The 17,078-nt window shown below is 42.9% G+C and overlaps 1 protein-coding gene across 6 annotated transcripts in view; it reads right to left on the reverse strand.

Moving 5' to 3' along the window:
• Positions 1-26: 26 nt before the first annotated feature.
• LOC131685288 (tyrosine-protein phosphatase corkscrew) overlaps positions 27-17,078 on the reverse strand; it is a 317,023-nt gene continuing 299,971 nt past the window's right edge. For 5 of the 6 annotated variants that reach the window (XM_058968898.1, XM_058968897.1, XM_058968896.1 and 2 more), the window contains 3 exons: positions 16,518-16,634; positions 16,161-16,225; positions 27-1,491 (listed from right to left, as the gene is read on the reverse strand). In XM_058968898.1, coding sequence (XP_058824881.1) covers positions 1,433-1,491; positions 16,161-16,225; positions 16,518-16,634 — 241 coding nt within the window. In that variant the 3' untranslated portion in view covers positions 27-1,432. The remainder of the gene's footprint in view (positions 1,492-16,160; positions 16,226-16,517; positions 16,635-17,078) is intronic. The other variant, XM_058968900.1, reaches the window with a different exon arrangement.

The raw sequence follows: 17,078 nt of genomic DNA on the forward strand, positions 1-17,078 counted from the left end.
AAAATCAACTTAACAACCAACGAAAAAACGATGTGTGTAATGATATATTCTTTCAGTTTTTGCTTGCAATTGTTATACAACATAGAACATTACAATAAAACCTTATTTTCACTCCTTTCCTTCCTGTTTCTGGTCTGGTGCTGCTCTCCAACACAAAAAAAAACAAAAGAGAATCGTAACATAAAAAAGTAGTTGGGTGCGATACAGCTTAACGATCTAACTTTTAACGAATCTAGTTCGGGTAATTCTCATTCTTTTGCAGCAGCGAAACTTAACAACAATAATAAAAAACATCGAATTCGGTCTCTCAATTTTTAATATTTAAGGTGCGCACTTTCCTATCGATTCGCACTGTTCTCCAGCTCTTCCGTGTCGCACTTGGTTTGTTTAGTTTTGTTTAAATCACATTTGTAGCTTATTTATCCGAGTGTCTGTCCATTTTGCAGGAGCTACCCCTCTCCCCGTGCATAGACTGAACGCGGACAATGCGCGAGCGCGCGTTTTTATCTGTGTATCCTATCCGCCGGTGGCAGTCGCTGCCCGGCGGATGATTGGCCTACCACATAAAGCTTAGAATTGATTGTTTATTTTACGCGACTCCGTTCAGTCATCGAGCGAAAGGGGAAAAGTGGGGCTCGATCGTTCTTCTTCGTATTCTTCGCAAGAAAAATTTGTTAGACTAGATACAATAATTTAGTTTTTTCGCTTCTTTTCTTTTCTAATCTGAGACCTTGTCGCACGTTGAGTTGACACATGTTTACCCCCCATTAAACCTAAGGGAGTACATATAGCTCTCACTTTCTCGCACACAATTATCGACATTCCGCGCAATACCTGTGCTTGCATTAGACCGTTGCTTTTTGCTCTGTTTGATAGCGTTTTCGTTTTCGTAATGTGGTCTAGAGATGGACCTATTACAAACCTCACTTTGTTCGAGTGTAGTTGGTATTACACCAGTGTAGTGCAATGTCAAAAACGAAAATGCCATTTATTTTGTATATTCTACTTTTCTTTACATTGATTATGACATTGTGTCGATCGGTTAATGAAACAAAGAAAGTAACAAGATCTTCAGTCCGGTATCCGGGAAAAAAACACAATCTTTGACGGAAGTTGACAGTGATCAACGTTAACAGTCAGATTCCTGTCACTTTGCCAAAAGCGTATCCACTCCATTTAACTGTCCACCTGTGCCGTGTTTCAAGTGTAGTTTCATCATAGGTTTTTCATGTTCGCTTCGAGAGGTACATTGATTTAGAAGCATCTTACGATTTATCAGCCATGTTTGTTTTCGTTTATTTTTTGCATGCGTTCACTTTTTGCCTTACTATACGTGCCATCTTTTTCGTGTTGTAACTTCTATCTCTCTCTCACTCGCTGTCTTCCTTTCTCTCTGTGGTTGGATGTAGGGGTGGCCTTAAAAATCCATCTGTCATGATTTCCTTGGTGGTGTTGGTGGTGGTCGTGAATCTTTGGGAATGTTCTCATATACTGGTTGAAGTTGAGTAGAAGAAAAATAATAGAAGAAATGAATTTTTATGTTAAAACTGACACTGATAAACCGAGTGAAAACTTAACAATTATTAATATGAATGATAGGATCAAAACAACAGTTGAAGGTAGTTGGTAGGATCACAAGATTAGTCCGTAAGATTTTAAGCCTATCTCAAATGACCCTGCCACTTCTAGTTTGCCGATCTGCATATTTCACATCCTTCTCCTCACCTAAGAACTACGACTCTAAAATTTTCCCTACTTAGTGTAGTAGTGACTTAGGTTAGAGAGCCGACCGAATATACCGGCTGATGAGAAGAGAATAAATCTCATTCGATTTCGTGGCTTTGAGCTTGAAAGACGTGTTTTATTCGATATATTTCAGTGGCGACGAGGAGAAATTCCTTAGTGTCAATTCCGGTACAAATATTTTTTTTAAATCCGGTGATAACTACGAAGGTTTATATTCGAGCGGTGAAAGGTTTAAAAAGTGGTCAACGGCAGTAAAAGTGACTGTAATTCTTTTGTCAATCGGTTTTTGCATCCGGTGCTGGTAACAAAAGTGTGCATAAGAACAAAGGAGCCGTTACGGGCACATAGCGTCGTGGTGAATTTTGTAAGCCGGAGAGCAAACCGAGAGCGTGATCAAAATCGACGAAGGTGTAGCAGCAAGCACATAGCAATGTGGTGAGTTCAACTAGCGGATGGTGATCGATTGAGCAAAGCCGAGAGTATTATTCATTGGGAAAGAGAGATCGGGAAACTGCTGGACACACGGACATCGCGGAGAACGCAAGAGGAGTTTGTCGCAACTCAGAGAATGAGATAGCAACCTTTTATTCGTCACGTGAATAGAGAAAGTAACTGGTGAGTGTTTTGTTTTGGTATTGGTGTGATAGCTAATTGCATCTAGATTCCATTTGATTTTTTAATTTTCTTGGTTGAGCGAAATGAGTGCTATTGTGGGAAGTATTGATCCCTACGAAAAAGGATCATCTTTCACAAATTATGTAGAAAGACTAGAGTATTTTTTTCAATTCAATAAAATCCCTGTCCAAGACCAAAAAGCATTATTTATAACACTGAGTGGTCAGCACGTGTATGAAGAATTAAAGCTCTTGTATCCGGGTAGCAATTTAGGTTCGCTAACTTATTCTGAAATCATCAGTAAATTGAAATCGAGATACGATAAGGTCGATAACGAAATGATGCAAACTTTTAAATTTTTCGAGCGCGTGCAGGGTCCTAACGAATCTGCAGAAAATTTCATTCTGGAAGTAAAGCTCCAGGCTGAATTTTGTGGATTCGGAAATTTTAAGGACAGAGCGATTCGCGACAAACTGGTAATGGGCGTGTATGACAAAAATATTCAACAGAGACTTTTAGATGAGGATGACTTAACACTAGCAAAAACAGAAAAGATGATAGTTAATCGTGAATTAGCTGATACAAGAGCCAGATTGATAAACAATAAAAATAATGCTCAAGTGGCATCGGTTAGGGAACGATTGGGGAGGCGTGATGGTTTTGTTAAATTTGGCAGGAACGATAATCATACGCGTAGCCCGAGTAGAAGTCGCAGCTATCGGTACGGATACGAACGGAGCCGTAGTGGGGGAAGGAGGCCAACTGATCGCCGGCATACTGATTTAACTTGCAACTTCTGCGGGATGAAAGGCCACATTAAACGTTTCTGTTTCAAACTACGCGAAAAGAGAGGGAATGTGAAGTTTATCGAAGACCAGAGCCACGCTTCATCAAAGAAAATTGACGAATATTTCAACAAACTGAGCATAGATCTTGAGGATTCGAATGACGAGTCAGGTGAATATTCTTGCATGATGATTAAAAGATTGAATCAAATTGACGAGCCTTGTTTCATCAAGGCAATTGTAGAAAATAAATTACTAAGGATGGAAGTGGATAGTGGATCTGCGGTGACGGTAATTGGTAAAAAGTTGTATTTTAATTTATTGCATGATGTGACGTTATTGAAATGTACTAAGCAATTAGCGGTGATAAATGGAGCAAGACTCAAAGTTTTGGGTAAAATTATGGTGAATGTTAACTTAAGCGGGTTTTCCCGAAGGGTAAGTTTGGTGGTACTGGACAGTGAGAATAATTTCACTCCTCTTTTGGGAAGAGACTGGCTCGACATTTTCTTTCAGGATTGGCGCAGAAGCTTCCATCGTTACCTGACGGTGAACAATATAGGCCGACAATCAAAAGAAATGGTAAGGGCATCGCTGCCATTGAGTTCGTCAGAAGACATCTTAAAGGAGATTAAAGATAAATATAGCCAAGTATTTTCCAAAAATTTTGCAGAGCCAATTACCGGGTATGAAGGCGACCTTGTGCTGAAGGATAATACTCCGGTGTTTAAAAAGGCTTATAATGTACCCTATCAATTGAGGGAGAAGGTCATTGATCACCTGTGTAAGTTAGAACAAGAAAATGTAATAACACCGGTGAAAACAAGCGAGTGGGCTTCACCAGTGGTGGTAGTGATAAAAAAGAATAAGGACATAAGGCTGGTAATAGACTGCAAGGTGTCCATTAACAGATTAATAATACCAAACTCGTACCCTTTACCCGTCGCGGAAGACCTATTTGCTTCATTGGCGGGTTGCAAGGTGTTTTGCGCCCTAGATCTAGAAGGTGCGTACACACAGGTCTCACTTTCAAAACGATCGAGGCGCTTTATGGTAATAAATACCATAAAGGGTCTGTACACCTATAATAGGCTTCCTCAAGGGGCTTCTTCATCAGCAGCAATATTTCAGCAGATCATGGATCAAGTGCTACTTGGTATAGAAAATGTTTTCTGCTATTTAGACGATGTGTTGATTGCTGGGAAAGATGAAGAAGATTGTAAGAGGAAACTTTTTGAAGTTTTGGATAGACTGTCAAAGGCAAACATCAAGGTGAACTGGGAAAAATGTCGGTTCTTTGTTAGCACTCTGCCATACCTGGGTCACATTATTACTAAAAACGGTTTATTACCATGTCAGGATAAAGTTGAGACTATGCGCGATGCACCCGTTCCTAAAAATATAACCGAACTTAAATCATTTTTAGGAATGATTAATTTCTATGGGAAATTTATTCCACACCTATCATCACGGTTAAACAGTTTGTATAGTCTTTTACGTAAAAATACAAGATATGTTTGGGATGAAAAATGTGATGTTGCTTTTCAAGAATGCAAGAAACAATTATTAAGTGCTAATCTGTTAGAGTTTTATGATCCCCAGAAACCAATTGTAGTGGTGTCGGATGCGTGTTCTTATGGTCTAGGTGGTGTTTTGGCACACGTTGTTGATGGCAATAAAAAACCAATATGCTTCACGTCCTTTTCACTAAATGAAGCGCAAAAAAAGTACCCGATTCTCCATCTAGAGGCCTTGGCTCTTGTATGCACTTTAAAAAAATTCCATAAATACTTGTATGGTCACAAATTTATAGTGTATACAGACCATAAACCACTTTTGGGAATTTTTGGGAAATCCGGTAAAAACGCAATTTTTGTCACACGTCTTCAAAGATACATTTTGGATCTTGCCATTTACGATTTTGAAATTTTATATCGCCCATCAAAATATATGGGGAATGCTGATTTCTGCTCTAGATTTCCATCTAGAAATCCAGTACCAGAAGAACTGGATTGTCAAATAATAAAGCATAAATTTTTCGCAAGACTTTCCACTTGATTTTGCATTGGTGGCTACAGAGACTAAAAATGATTTATTTCTTCAACAGATACTTACATACATGACAAACGGCTGGCCAAAGAGACTGGAAAAATGCTTTATCGACATTTATGCCAACCATCGAGATTTAGAAGTAGCTGAAGGATGTCTACTCTTTCAAGGCAGAGTGGTGATGCGAAGGTCAATGCATAAAGGAATTCTCAAACTTCTACATGCAAATCATGCAGGGATAGTTAAAATAAAGCAGTTGGCACGGCGTGCGGTTTTCTGGGTGGGGATGAATGTCGATATAGAGAAATATGTTCAAGCATGTGAAATCTGTAACAAAATGGCCATTCCGCATAAGTCTAAACAAATGTCATCCTGGACACCAACGACTAGACCTTTCAGCAGGATACACGCAGATTTTTTCTATTTTCAGCAACGAGTTTTTCTGCTGATAGTCGACAGCCACTCAAAATGGTTAGAAATTAAAATCATGCGCAACGGAACAGATTCAGAAAAGGTTATAAAAAAATTTGTGAGTGTTTTCGCAAGGTTTGGGTTGCCCGACGTTGTAGTGACTGATGGTGGCCCACCCTTTAATGCTATTACGTTTACAACCTTCCTGGAGAGACAAGGAATAGTTGTATTGAAAAGTCCACCGTACAATCCGGCCAGCAATGGTCAAGCAGAGAGAATGGTGCGTTTGATAAAGGAGGTGTTAAAGAAATTCTTACTTGAGCCAGACATGAAACGCTTAGATATAAAGGATCAAATTAGCTATTTTTTGATCAACTACAGAAATTCATGCCTCACCACAGATGGAAGTTTTCCATCCGAAAACGTTTTTAAGTATAAGCCCAAAACACTTTTAGATTTGGTGAACCCTTACAATCACTATAAAATGCACCTGACTCAACCTGAGGAAGATAAAAACCTAAAAGTACCTATACAAGTAAAAAAAAAATGACCCTTTCGATAATCTGGTGTCGGGTGATAAGTTATTATATAAAAATCATAAACCTAAAGCTATTGAACGTTGGTTAGATGCGAAGTTTATTAAAAGGAGATCCAAAAACTTATTTCAGATTTCGATTGGAAGCGCGGTGCTAAACGTACATCGCGATCAACTGAGGATGACCAAGATGAAACGCAGACCCAACGTGATGTCGCGAACAAGTACAACTGAGCAAAGGCATGTGTCAATCGACGATGAAAAGGAAGGCGAATTCCGAGGTTTCTCGGTGTTACAGAAGTTCAAGGGTTACCCAGCGCAACACGATGAAGTAAATTTGCATGGAAGAGATTGTGTTGCGACCTCCTCAAATCGATCAATGAACTCCTCGTTCCATAGTGGGAATGTCACCACGCCAGTAGTGAGGCGCTCAGAAAGATTAAAAAAAGCAAGAATTGATAATGTTACGAATTAGGAATAAACTAACATATGTAATGTTTTAGGCTATTATTAGCTATCGAATTAATAAGAGGATACTGTCGAGTAAATACTTAGTATCAGTGAATTACTATCAAATGAAAATTCAGTATCAGTTTTATAATACTTAGAATGAAAGCTTTCAGATAAATAATACAAGGGCTATTGTTTCGAATTAATCTTTATATATTCGTAATCTATGTTTCAAAAAAGTAAGGGAAGAGTACTGTAGTAGCGACTTAGGTTAGAGAGCCGACCGTATATACCGGCTGATGAGAAGAGAATAAATCTCATTCGATTTCGTGGCTTTGAGCTTGAAAGACGTGTTTTATTCGATATATTTCACTTAGTAATCTCTAGCTAATTGAATGTCGTTGGAAAGTAAAGAACGCGATAGCTTCTAATATTGAAAGCAATTCTAAGAAATGCGTTTATTTATTTATTTAATTATTTAAAGGCTTTAACCTCATAAATCATTCGCCTTGAGAGAAAGAAAGAAATATAATTGACATCGCATTATTTAAATTTACAAATGATTGTTTTGTAATATAGATGTGGTTGTTGTTGTGATTTTCCTGGAGAAACGATGTGTTTGATTCATCAGAGAAGATCGAAACGCCCCGCATTCCTGAGAAAGGACAGTGCTGCCGGAGATTGCCGAACTCCGGACAGTTCACTAACATATGTTCCACCGTAGTTCGAGTTCTGCATGTAGCTCATGTTGGCGGAGGGACACACGATGCGGTGTGGGCACGGGAGACTTTCGTATGGCCAGCTCTGAGCCGTAACAGTACTCGTTGTTCTCTTCTAGTGGTCCGGTCTGTCCAGCGGTCGAGCGAGCCTTTGATGTGCTAGAGGTGTCCGGTATTACTGCGCCAATGACACACGAAAGTTTTAGCTATCCGTGACTTCAACTTGCCTAAAACATCTGCGGCTGGGACTAGTCTGGTAAGAAGGCGTGTCTCCCTCTGACCGCCAAGCGGTCAGCCCTTTTGTTGCCGTCGATGCAGCTGTGACCGGAAACCCAGCAAATTGTTGTAAGTGGGTCATATTCGACCTCGACCGTCTGAATGAAGGGGTAGCGAGATTTCCCCTACTCAAGGGCGGAGATAACTGCCAGAGAACCCGACAGCAAAACGATGGGTGTATCTTCCGGTTTCTGGACCATGGGGAGTGCGTTAGCTGACGCATCGTCTGAGAAAACCGAGCATGGCGCCGGTAGGCGGAAAGAGAGCCCTTTCCCTATTCCAATTATTCCTATTCCATCCTCATCACCAATGTTGGAACCGCCAGTGAAAATCCGCACGTGATTGCTATGCCTGGCGCCCATCAGTCGGTTGTATTTGGCTGTGGCTTCACTAGCAGCAGCGTCGGCCCTCAGTTCTACAGACAGGCTTGTGTCCAGGTTGGGTCCGCGGGCGTGCCAGGTTCGATCACGAACTCGGGGTAAGCGGGCGATCGCTGGCAGATCCATGTCTGTGTATTCCCGGTGGATTTCGTTAGCTGTCTGTACCAGGAATTAGTCCCCTCCGGATATACGTTCTAAAAATCCCAATGCTCTTCTAGCGATGGTGAGTGCAGCCGCCCAACGAAGGTGAAGAATCCCGGCTTCCATGCAGCTCACCTCAGCAGGCGAGAGGCAATGCGAATTGTTCCCTGGTATAGGAGGCTTAAAATGTTGATGAGCCCTTCCATATAGCAGGACGTCAGCTGTACACCGTAGAAGATCTTACCGTGGACTAGCGCCTTGCTATTGTTCAATGCAGTGCCACAATTGCAGCGCTTGCGCTGGGAGCTGATTGTTTTAATTAGTCGCTACCGGCTCCGGCAGTCGGTTTTGATCCGTCGGAAAAGTGACACGAAAGTTAGCCGACGGTCCACGGTTATCCCCAGACTCTTCGGTTCCTTACGGCAGAAAACGACCACCCCGTCCAGCAGGATCGGCCTACAGCGGCTTGAAGCTTACAATGGGTTCGTCCGATGGTCCTTCCTATAGCGACCAGCACAATGTCATTGGCGTAGACGAAAACATATATCCCCGCTGGCTGGCGAACAAAGATTTCATGGCCATCAGGAACAGTGTATCGGCGAGAACGGATCCTTGGGGGACCCCGTTGTCCTCCGGAAAGGCGTCCGATTGGTCATCCCCGATTCCTACGTGGAATGTACGATCAGACAGGTAGTCGCTCAGGAAGCGGCCCATGTGTCCGGTGATCCCCCAGTTGGTCAGCTGTTGCAGTACTTTATGACGCCATACGGTATTATATGCCTTCGCAACGTCGAGTATCATGATGTTGGCATACAGGCCGTCGGTTACGGATTGGCGAACTGGCGATGATTCAGAAGTTTACGCTCCTTCAGTACGTTCATCAACCGTCTGTTGACCTTTCCCTTCATCGTCTTGTCAAAGTTACTCCCCCGCTTGGGCGGACATCATCTGGATTTCTGTTACCCTGAGCTCGCTTTGGGATAGGGATTACTAGGACTTCCTTCCATGAAGCGGGTATCGGTTAACTGGGCATCTGGGAGGGCGGTGTCTGCAAACAGAAACCTAGTTCGTTACCGATGGTCGTGGGATCGATCGTCGTGCACCCGTTAACTGTGCAACAGCCCGATTGAAGATTTTGATGAGTTCGTCCGGAGTGTATCTCTCGTTCCGATTTATAAGATCGTCGGCAATCTTTTCGTAGCAGGACCAGTCTGGCCGATCATAGAGCAACCACCTTCGACGGGTTGTTACAGGTGGCGTCTGGGCGTACGTAACAGTCGACTCATAACATCGTGCCAGCATTTCCAAGCAGATAGTAACGTCGATGGCAGATTCCGTCTGTCCGTGGATAAATGTTGAACTGCCGTCAAAGAGTAGTTAACCACCCACATTCCAAATTCCGCCGGGATTATGCAAGGATATGACGGTGCAGGGAACTGGATATTCGATCCTCCGGGCAGCGGCTATTAGTTCGGTATCCGAAGATAACAGTCGGAATGCTATATCGAATCGAATGGCCAGACCTACCATCCAGTAGACGTTATCTCCGCTGGCGGCGCCCCACGAATACCGGTGTCTAAACCTAGACTCTGGGTTCGTCTGATCCCGGATGTGTATACTCTGCAATCCTGTTAGATAGATGGGCTGAGTCTTAGTAATGGTCCTTTACAAACCGCCAAGGCATTCTCGCAGGCCATTTGTGTTCCACTGGATGGCTGGTGTTGTTGATATGATGTTAGAAGCGGTAGAGTGGAGGCTAGACGAGAGATGGTCCATGCCCACCACACCACCATTTCTTCTGAATTCTATTCCGCCCAAAACTTCTTGGTAGGTCGGGGAGGCGTTTCCATAACTTCCGACAGCATTGTTGGAAGTAACTGCAAGGCGTATACAAACAGCAGACAGTTCCAGACTGAGTGTATCGTACGAGCTTATCCGGGTCTTCCGCACCAGCAGTCGTCGGAGGCGCACTTTCACTTTCAGCCACGTGCTTCAAGTTGCTCTGCAAAACGAAACGTTCAGCTTTGGCTAACGTGTTGAATTATATGAGTACTACATTGCGAAAATAATGATACTGAAGATACATAACCTCCTTGAGCCCAAGATGCATCTTCACCTTCAGCAGGTATTCCACCTCACGAAAACTCAATCGTATTGGATAGAATTTGAAGTCAACGATAGCTGTGTTGGAGCGGAGCAGAGATTTTTCGTCAACTTTACAAGCATTATCTGTCACAGATGGTGAATCTGCCAATAGTATTCCTGGAATTTATCCAGAATTTGTCGCAAGCTGGTTCGTCGTTGATCTTTTTTGGTATTCACCAAAAAGGATTCAGCCAACGGGCGCAGTGTGCTGAGCAGAACACAAGACTACCTTATGGGCGGCATTGCGGACCGTATGTGCCTCGATAGTCATTACCTAGATCATCCCGATTACGGGGTGGATTGCTTCGTACAGCTAGCTACTCCCGACTTTCCGAGGCTCGTCCGGAATTCCGACATTCCCATCAGTTCAATCGTTTTTCAGCTCTTTCGCACTTCATTTTGCATGGGAGGATCCACAGCTTGTTCAGCCTTCTCATTTATTATTCTTTTTAACTCTCACTACTTGTTTATCCGTCCAATAACTTTAAGTACTTCATGTTGAAGATAGCAAGAGCAATAGTTTGCCATGATTTTGTAGACGCTATGTAAAATAAAATAATATTTCATTCATTGTTTCACCAAGCAACTTGATATTTCTTTGTCGTCCAATAGGTTATGGGCCCAGTCGCTTAGTAACCAGTCAACACAGTGAAAGTTTTTCCTGAAGCGAAACCTAAAATGGAAAAAGTAGCGAAGTTAAATGGATCAAATTATAGCAGCTAGAAGTTCAGCATCGAATTGCTGCTGATTCGTGAAAACCTCTGGCAGTACGTTATCAAGCAACGACCCGAAGAAGAAGCTGCAACGGAACAGGCTATAGGAAATGCTGCCGTTGTCGAAGCATGGGACTGCGGTGACCAACGAGCGCGAGCTACGATCGGTCTTTTGATGGAAAACAATCAACATGGCTTAATCAAACAGACGAAAACGGCGCGCGAAGCTTGGAACAAGTTGAGAATTCACTTCGAAAAACCAACGCTGACATCGAAGGTATCTGCGAAACTTGATTGCCAAGCGGTACAGCGAAGGCGAGGACATGGAGAAGCACGTGAACGAAATGGAAATTGTTTTTGAGCGTCTTTCCGTGGCAAGGCTAAAGCTGGACGATAAACTGCAGGTTGCTCTAGTACTGAGTAGTCTTCCGAAATCGTTCAACACGTTGACGACCGCTCTGAAGAGCCGAGCTGATGATGAGTTAACATTGGAGCTGGTGAAGACCAAGCTGATCGACGAAGTTACGAAACAGGGAGCTACGAGTCCGTTATGAAAGCTGGATTCAGCAAGAAACTAATTTGTCATTATTGCAAAAAGCCTGGCCATAAGCAAAGGGATTGTCGGAAGCAGGCAAGCGACCTTGAAATGGATACCAAAAGCAGCCAGAAACACCAGAAGAATCCACCCAAAGCAAAAGCGGTACGTGAAGCGAGAAGTGGAAATTGTGCATTCACAATGATGGGAACTGGAAAACCGGTAAGCTGGATCGTCGACATCTGGACATCTCACATGTGCGCCGAACGGGATATGTTTCTTGAGCTGAACGAAACGATACACGAAAATGTTATGTTAGCCGACGGGACAATGACAGCTGCAAGAGGGAAAGGAACGTGTCAAGTAGACTGTTGCGATTTGGAAGGTAAGAAACGTACAATTACGCTTTCGGATGCCCTATTCGTTCCAAGCCTGGAGACAAACTTAATTTCCGTACGAAAGCTAGTTGCTAAAGGCGGAAAGGTATTTTTCGACGCAGAGAACTGCAAATTCTTGAAAGGTTCGCAGGTAGCAGCTGTAGCGGTTATATCTGGTGGATTATATTGTATAAAGAATGCTGAAAACGCCATGAAGGTAAACGAGCAAAGGCACACGAGTAATTGTCAACATAGCTGGCACAGGAAAATGGGCCACCGTGACAACGAAGCCATTCAAGAGTTGTTCAGAAAGAAGCTTGCGACCGGAATACAAATCGAAGATTGTGGTATTCGGACCGTGTGCGAGTTCTGCCTAGAAAGCAAATTTGCCAGACTTCCGTTTCCGAAAAAGTCAAAGAAAAATCGGAAAAACCGTTAGATCTCATTCACGTTGATGTATGCGGTCCGATGAAAAACGTTACGCCAGGAGGATGTCGGTACTATCTCACAGTCACCGATGACTATTCTCGATACACAACCGTGTTTTTCTTGCGAGAGAAATCTGATGCTGGAGAAAAGCTGAGGGATTTCGTTATGGAAGCAAAGACGTCGTTCGGTAGGCCACCGAAAATTGTGCGCTCCGATAACGGAGGTGAATTCAAGAATATTTCACTGAATAGTTCACTGAATGAAATGGCAAGATGCATGCTACAAGACGCCGGATTACGAACGAAGTACTGGGCTGAAGCTGTGAACACGGCAAGCTCTCTCCAAAACCGACTACCTACTAAGTCAATTGATGTCACACCATATGAAGAATGGTTTGGAGAAAAGCCTGACCTAAGCCACCTACAAGTATTTGGTGGAGACGCGTACGTTTGGATACCACAGCAGAGCCGAACGAAGTTGGATGCAGCAACGCAGATGACTTTTGTCAGTTATTCCACGCAACAGAAAGCGTACCGATTTTTGAACAGAAGCACCGGACATGTCATCAACAGCAGAGATGCTCGTTTCGTGCCAACTAGCCGTGTTGAAGAAGAAGAAAAAGACAATGGAAGTACCATTGAATATCGTTTTCCTTCAACCGACCATTTCCAAACTAACTCATTTCCTATCGTTGCAGGGGACGTTCTCGATGAGCCAGCAGACGACAATGAGGAGTTTGCAATGGATTCTGAAGAAGGCACATATCAAAATAATGCATCCACCGAATCGTACGATGATACAACACTTACTGAACAGCAAGATGCCGAAGAACGTCCCCTCAACGCACCGAGAGGACCGTCGTCAACGAGTACACCGATACGAGTATCCAGTCGTCCGAATAAAGGAATACCACCGTCAAGATTTCGTGAAATCAGACGCCTAGTAAGTCAACAAACCGAGCCAACTACACTAGCAGAAGCGCTAGTAAGTCCAGAACGGGAATACTGGAAAAAGGCGATGGATGAAGAGTATGTTTCTCTACCAGAAAACTCCACCTGGGACATTGTCACTCTTCCCCCCAACCGCAAACAAGTTGGATGTCGGTGGATTTTCAAGAAGAAAATGGATGAAGTTGGGAATGTTGCAAGATACAAGGCCCGACTAGTCGCGCAGGGATGCAGCCAAAAATTTGGAACTGACTACGACGAGGTATACGCACCGGTTGCGAAGCATATTACGTTTCGAGCACTTTTATCAATAGCAGCACGTCGAATGATGCAAGTAAAGCATGTGGACATCAAAACGGCATATTTATATGGAGAGCTCTCGGAGACAATCTACATGCGTCAACCACCTGGATACGAAACCGGAAACCAATCGGAAGTATGTCTTTTGAGGAGGAGCATGTACGGTTTAAAGCAAGCAGGAAGGGTCTGACACCATACTATCACCGACGTTCTGAAGCAGCTGGGATACAAAGCTACGGAAGCTGACAACTGCCTTTTTGTGAAGAACGAAGGGGAACTGTCGTACATTCTTCTTTATGTAGATGATATGCTGATCGTTACCAATGGCGTCGAGGAGTACGAGCGAGTACGGAAACACCTTGAAATTCAAGATAACCTGCCTGGGTGATGTGAAAAATTTTCTTGGTATCCGAGTTGAGTAACAAAATGGATGTTTCTTTTTAAGCCAAGAACACTACATCAAAAGGATGTTGACGAAGTTTAGTATGGAGCAATCAAAACCATCACCAATTCCTATGTACCCTGGGTACGTCAAAACAGAGCAAGAGGAGGAGAAGATTATGTCTAATACGGATAAATACCAGAGTCTGGTGGGAACTTTGCACTATGTTGCTATATGCACACCATTGCCATTACGGCATCCATTCTTGGCCGTAAAGTCAGCAAGCCAACGGAGAGCGACTGGACGGAAGCGAAGCGAGCATTACGTTATCTGAAAGGTACCGCCGGCTTAAGGTTGAAGCTAGGAGGTAAAACAACAATCTTGAAGGCTATGCTGACGCTGATTGGGCAGGTGACCGCAGAGATAGAAAGTCGAATTCTGGATTTTTGTTTATGCTTGGCGATGAAACGATAATCTGGACAGCACGAAAACAGGAATGTGTAACTTTGTCTTCCACCGAAGCGGAATATGTTGCACTCGCTGAGGCAAGTAAGGAGTTACTCTTGCTGATAAAGTTAATGCGAGAATTTGGCGAAAGTATTCAGCAACCGGTGATAATCAACGAAGACAACCAAAGCTGCATCAGTATGTTGAACGCTGAAGGTGAATCAAGAAGAACAAAACATATTGATACTCGGTACAAGCTATGCTGGCGAACGTGCTCACAAAACCAATTGGACGGATCAAACTACGAATGATGAGGGAGAAATTTGGTTTGAAAAACATCGAACTTGAGGAGGAGTGTTGAAGATAGCAAGAGCAATAGTTTGCCATGATTTTGTAGACACTTTGTAAAATAAAATAATATTTCCTTCATTGTTTCACCGTTGATTAAGCAAGTTATTTCTTTGTCGTCCAATACTTCTACCATCTGGCAACCACTCCGTTAGATCTGTCAATAGATTCCTGTCCTGGTGCGGTACCGGGAGGCCGTTTCTCCTCATGTAGAGAATCATTTAGTAAAGATATAGATTGCTTTATCTTCGCTCTGCTTCCGTGAGTACTTGTTCGCCGTAACAACGCTTCTTACGCCGATGAAGTTTTTGCGGGTCTTTCAGATCACTGTATTGTTTCATGTTCTGACGTATATCCGCTGCAGGCGTTCGACGTCTCTCTTTACTCGTCTATCGCTCATTCACATTTCACAAACTAGCTATTAAGCCGATTTTCCCGTATATGCCTCCAAACACTTCTGTGGCTGTTGTACTGACCGCTTAAGAACCTGCTGACAACCTGCATTCAGGTTATCTTTAGTTGGCCATTCATCCAGCCTCTGGGCATATTGCTTAGGTACACCCTCAGCCAACAGACGCTGTATGTTTAGTCGTACGGTTCTCTTACGCCTGGAGCCGGTTGTGCTGGGCAGCGTAACCCGAATCCTACGCACAACCAGATAATACTCAGTGTCCACGTACGGTCCTCGGAAGATCCTGAAATTCATGAGCACCGTCATTCTCATCATTCAATTGATCAACAACTTCCAACTGATGATCCGTTAAAGCCCACTCCATGCTCTACCCTCTTGCCGCCACTGTAGAACATGTGATACTTGAACGAGATACTCTCAGTTGAGTTTATTGCGCGGACTTCTAGTTCGGCTATGCCTCGGCATCAATCTTTTTTCTATCCTGTACTTCAATTACATTTTCGGGGTTATTGGTTTTGCATGCCGCTATACCGTGCCCCGTGATGTGGCTGCCATTTGGAATATAGCAGACGAGACATTTAACTTTCTTTCATTGCAGGACATTTAATGTATGTAGATGTAATCATTTGAGCTTCCTGAACTTTTTGAAATACACAGAATGTATCCTGCATAATTTCGGCGAAAAAAAAACTTGAACTTCACGAACTAAAAATAAACAATTATTGAGTCTTTGCAGATATGAAGGGCAGATTTTTTTGATAGACCCGGAATATCACAGTACTTACGAGGGTGATTACATAAATAATTTGGTCAACCAAGAAATGAATTCAGTTTCTTGTGACCTTTTCGTTGTTTTTCAACATTGTCTCCTCAAAGTTCAGTTCACTAAATCTCCTTTGAAGGAGAAATTCGATCCAGAAGAGGTATACAGGTTGGGATGAATCATGAATATGACATTACCGTCTGATCACACTCAGTTCAATAGTAATAAAAAGCAAAATCAACAATGTCAACTTACCTGATGAAGCATTAATCAAGTCAGTCACAGCCCTCGGTAGTGGTAATTGTGAGTCAGACGTAGACCTGTGGTAGATGAGTGAAGAGAAAACAAAATCGAATTATTAGAACGGCTGCTGCCATTATCCACCTCGGGAACATCGAATCCGGTTAGTGGAATAGAAAGTAATCGAAAACTCAAATAAACACAAACATTAGTTTCAAATGTCGAAAAAGCAATATCAATTTACAAACACAAATAAGCAACTCAGTGTACAAAACAATCAAACTACAGCAAGGAATACGTTAACTGATTCAATGATTCAAATTGCACAGAACACGGAAACGACGGGGAAAATTCAAAACCATACTCAAGTACCTAGTGGTGTGATTATGCGAGCGATTGTTTTGCAAGTCTTGTCTAGTGTTTAGGCTAAGTGTCGACAAGGATGCCGGCAGAGGCGAACGCTGCAGTTCACTGCTATCACATGCATATCTGTGAATCGATTGGATAAAAAGAGATAAAACAGAGAGGGAGATAAGAAAAGAAGAAGAGAAAGACAGTTTTAAGAACCGGACAGTGAATTGCCAACACAAATCAGCTTTAGATGAGCAAAATGAAGCAAGCAGTGAAGGAGAACATTGCCTTTGCTCAGAGCAGAGTCACCTAATGAGTGGCACTTATCCATTGAAGCCCCTAAACGTAGGCTATCTAAAAGAGCTTCCCAGCAGACGGCGCTGTTCAATCATACGCGACATAATCGTTATTATTACAAACTCAAACACCACACACAGCAATCGAATCAAGTTAGTCACGTATGAACACCACGCATGTGGAAAGCAGGAAAACCAACTCAACGCGCTAATGGCCTGTTCTGTGACAAGCGGTTTACTTTGAACCAACCATACGCCGATAGGTGTCGTTAGTGATGCGTGCGAC

This window comes from Topomyia yanbarensis, chromosome 2 (assembly GCF_030247195.1).
Source record: "Topomyia yanbarensis strain Yona2022 chromosome 2, ASM3024719v1, whole genome shotgun sequence".
Taxonomy (NCBI): domain Eukaryota; kingdom Metazoa; phylum Arthropoda; class Insecta; order Diptera; family Culicidae; genus Topomyia; species Topomyia yanbarensis.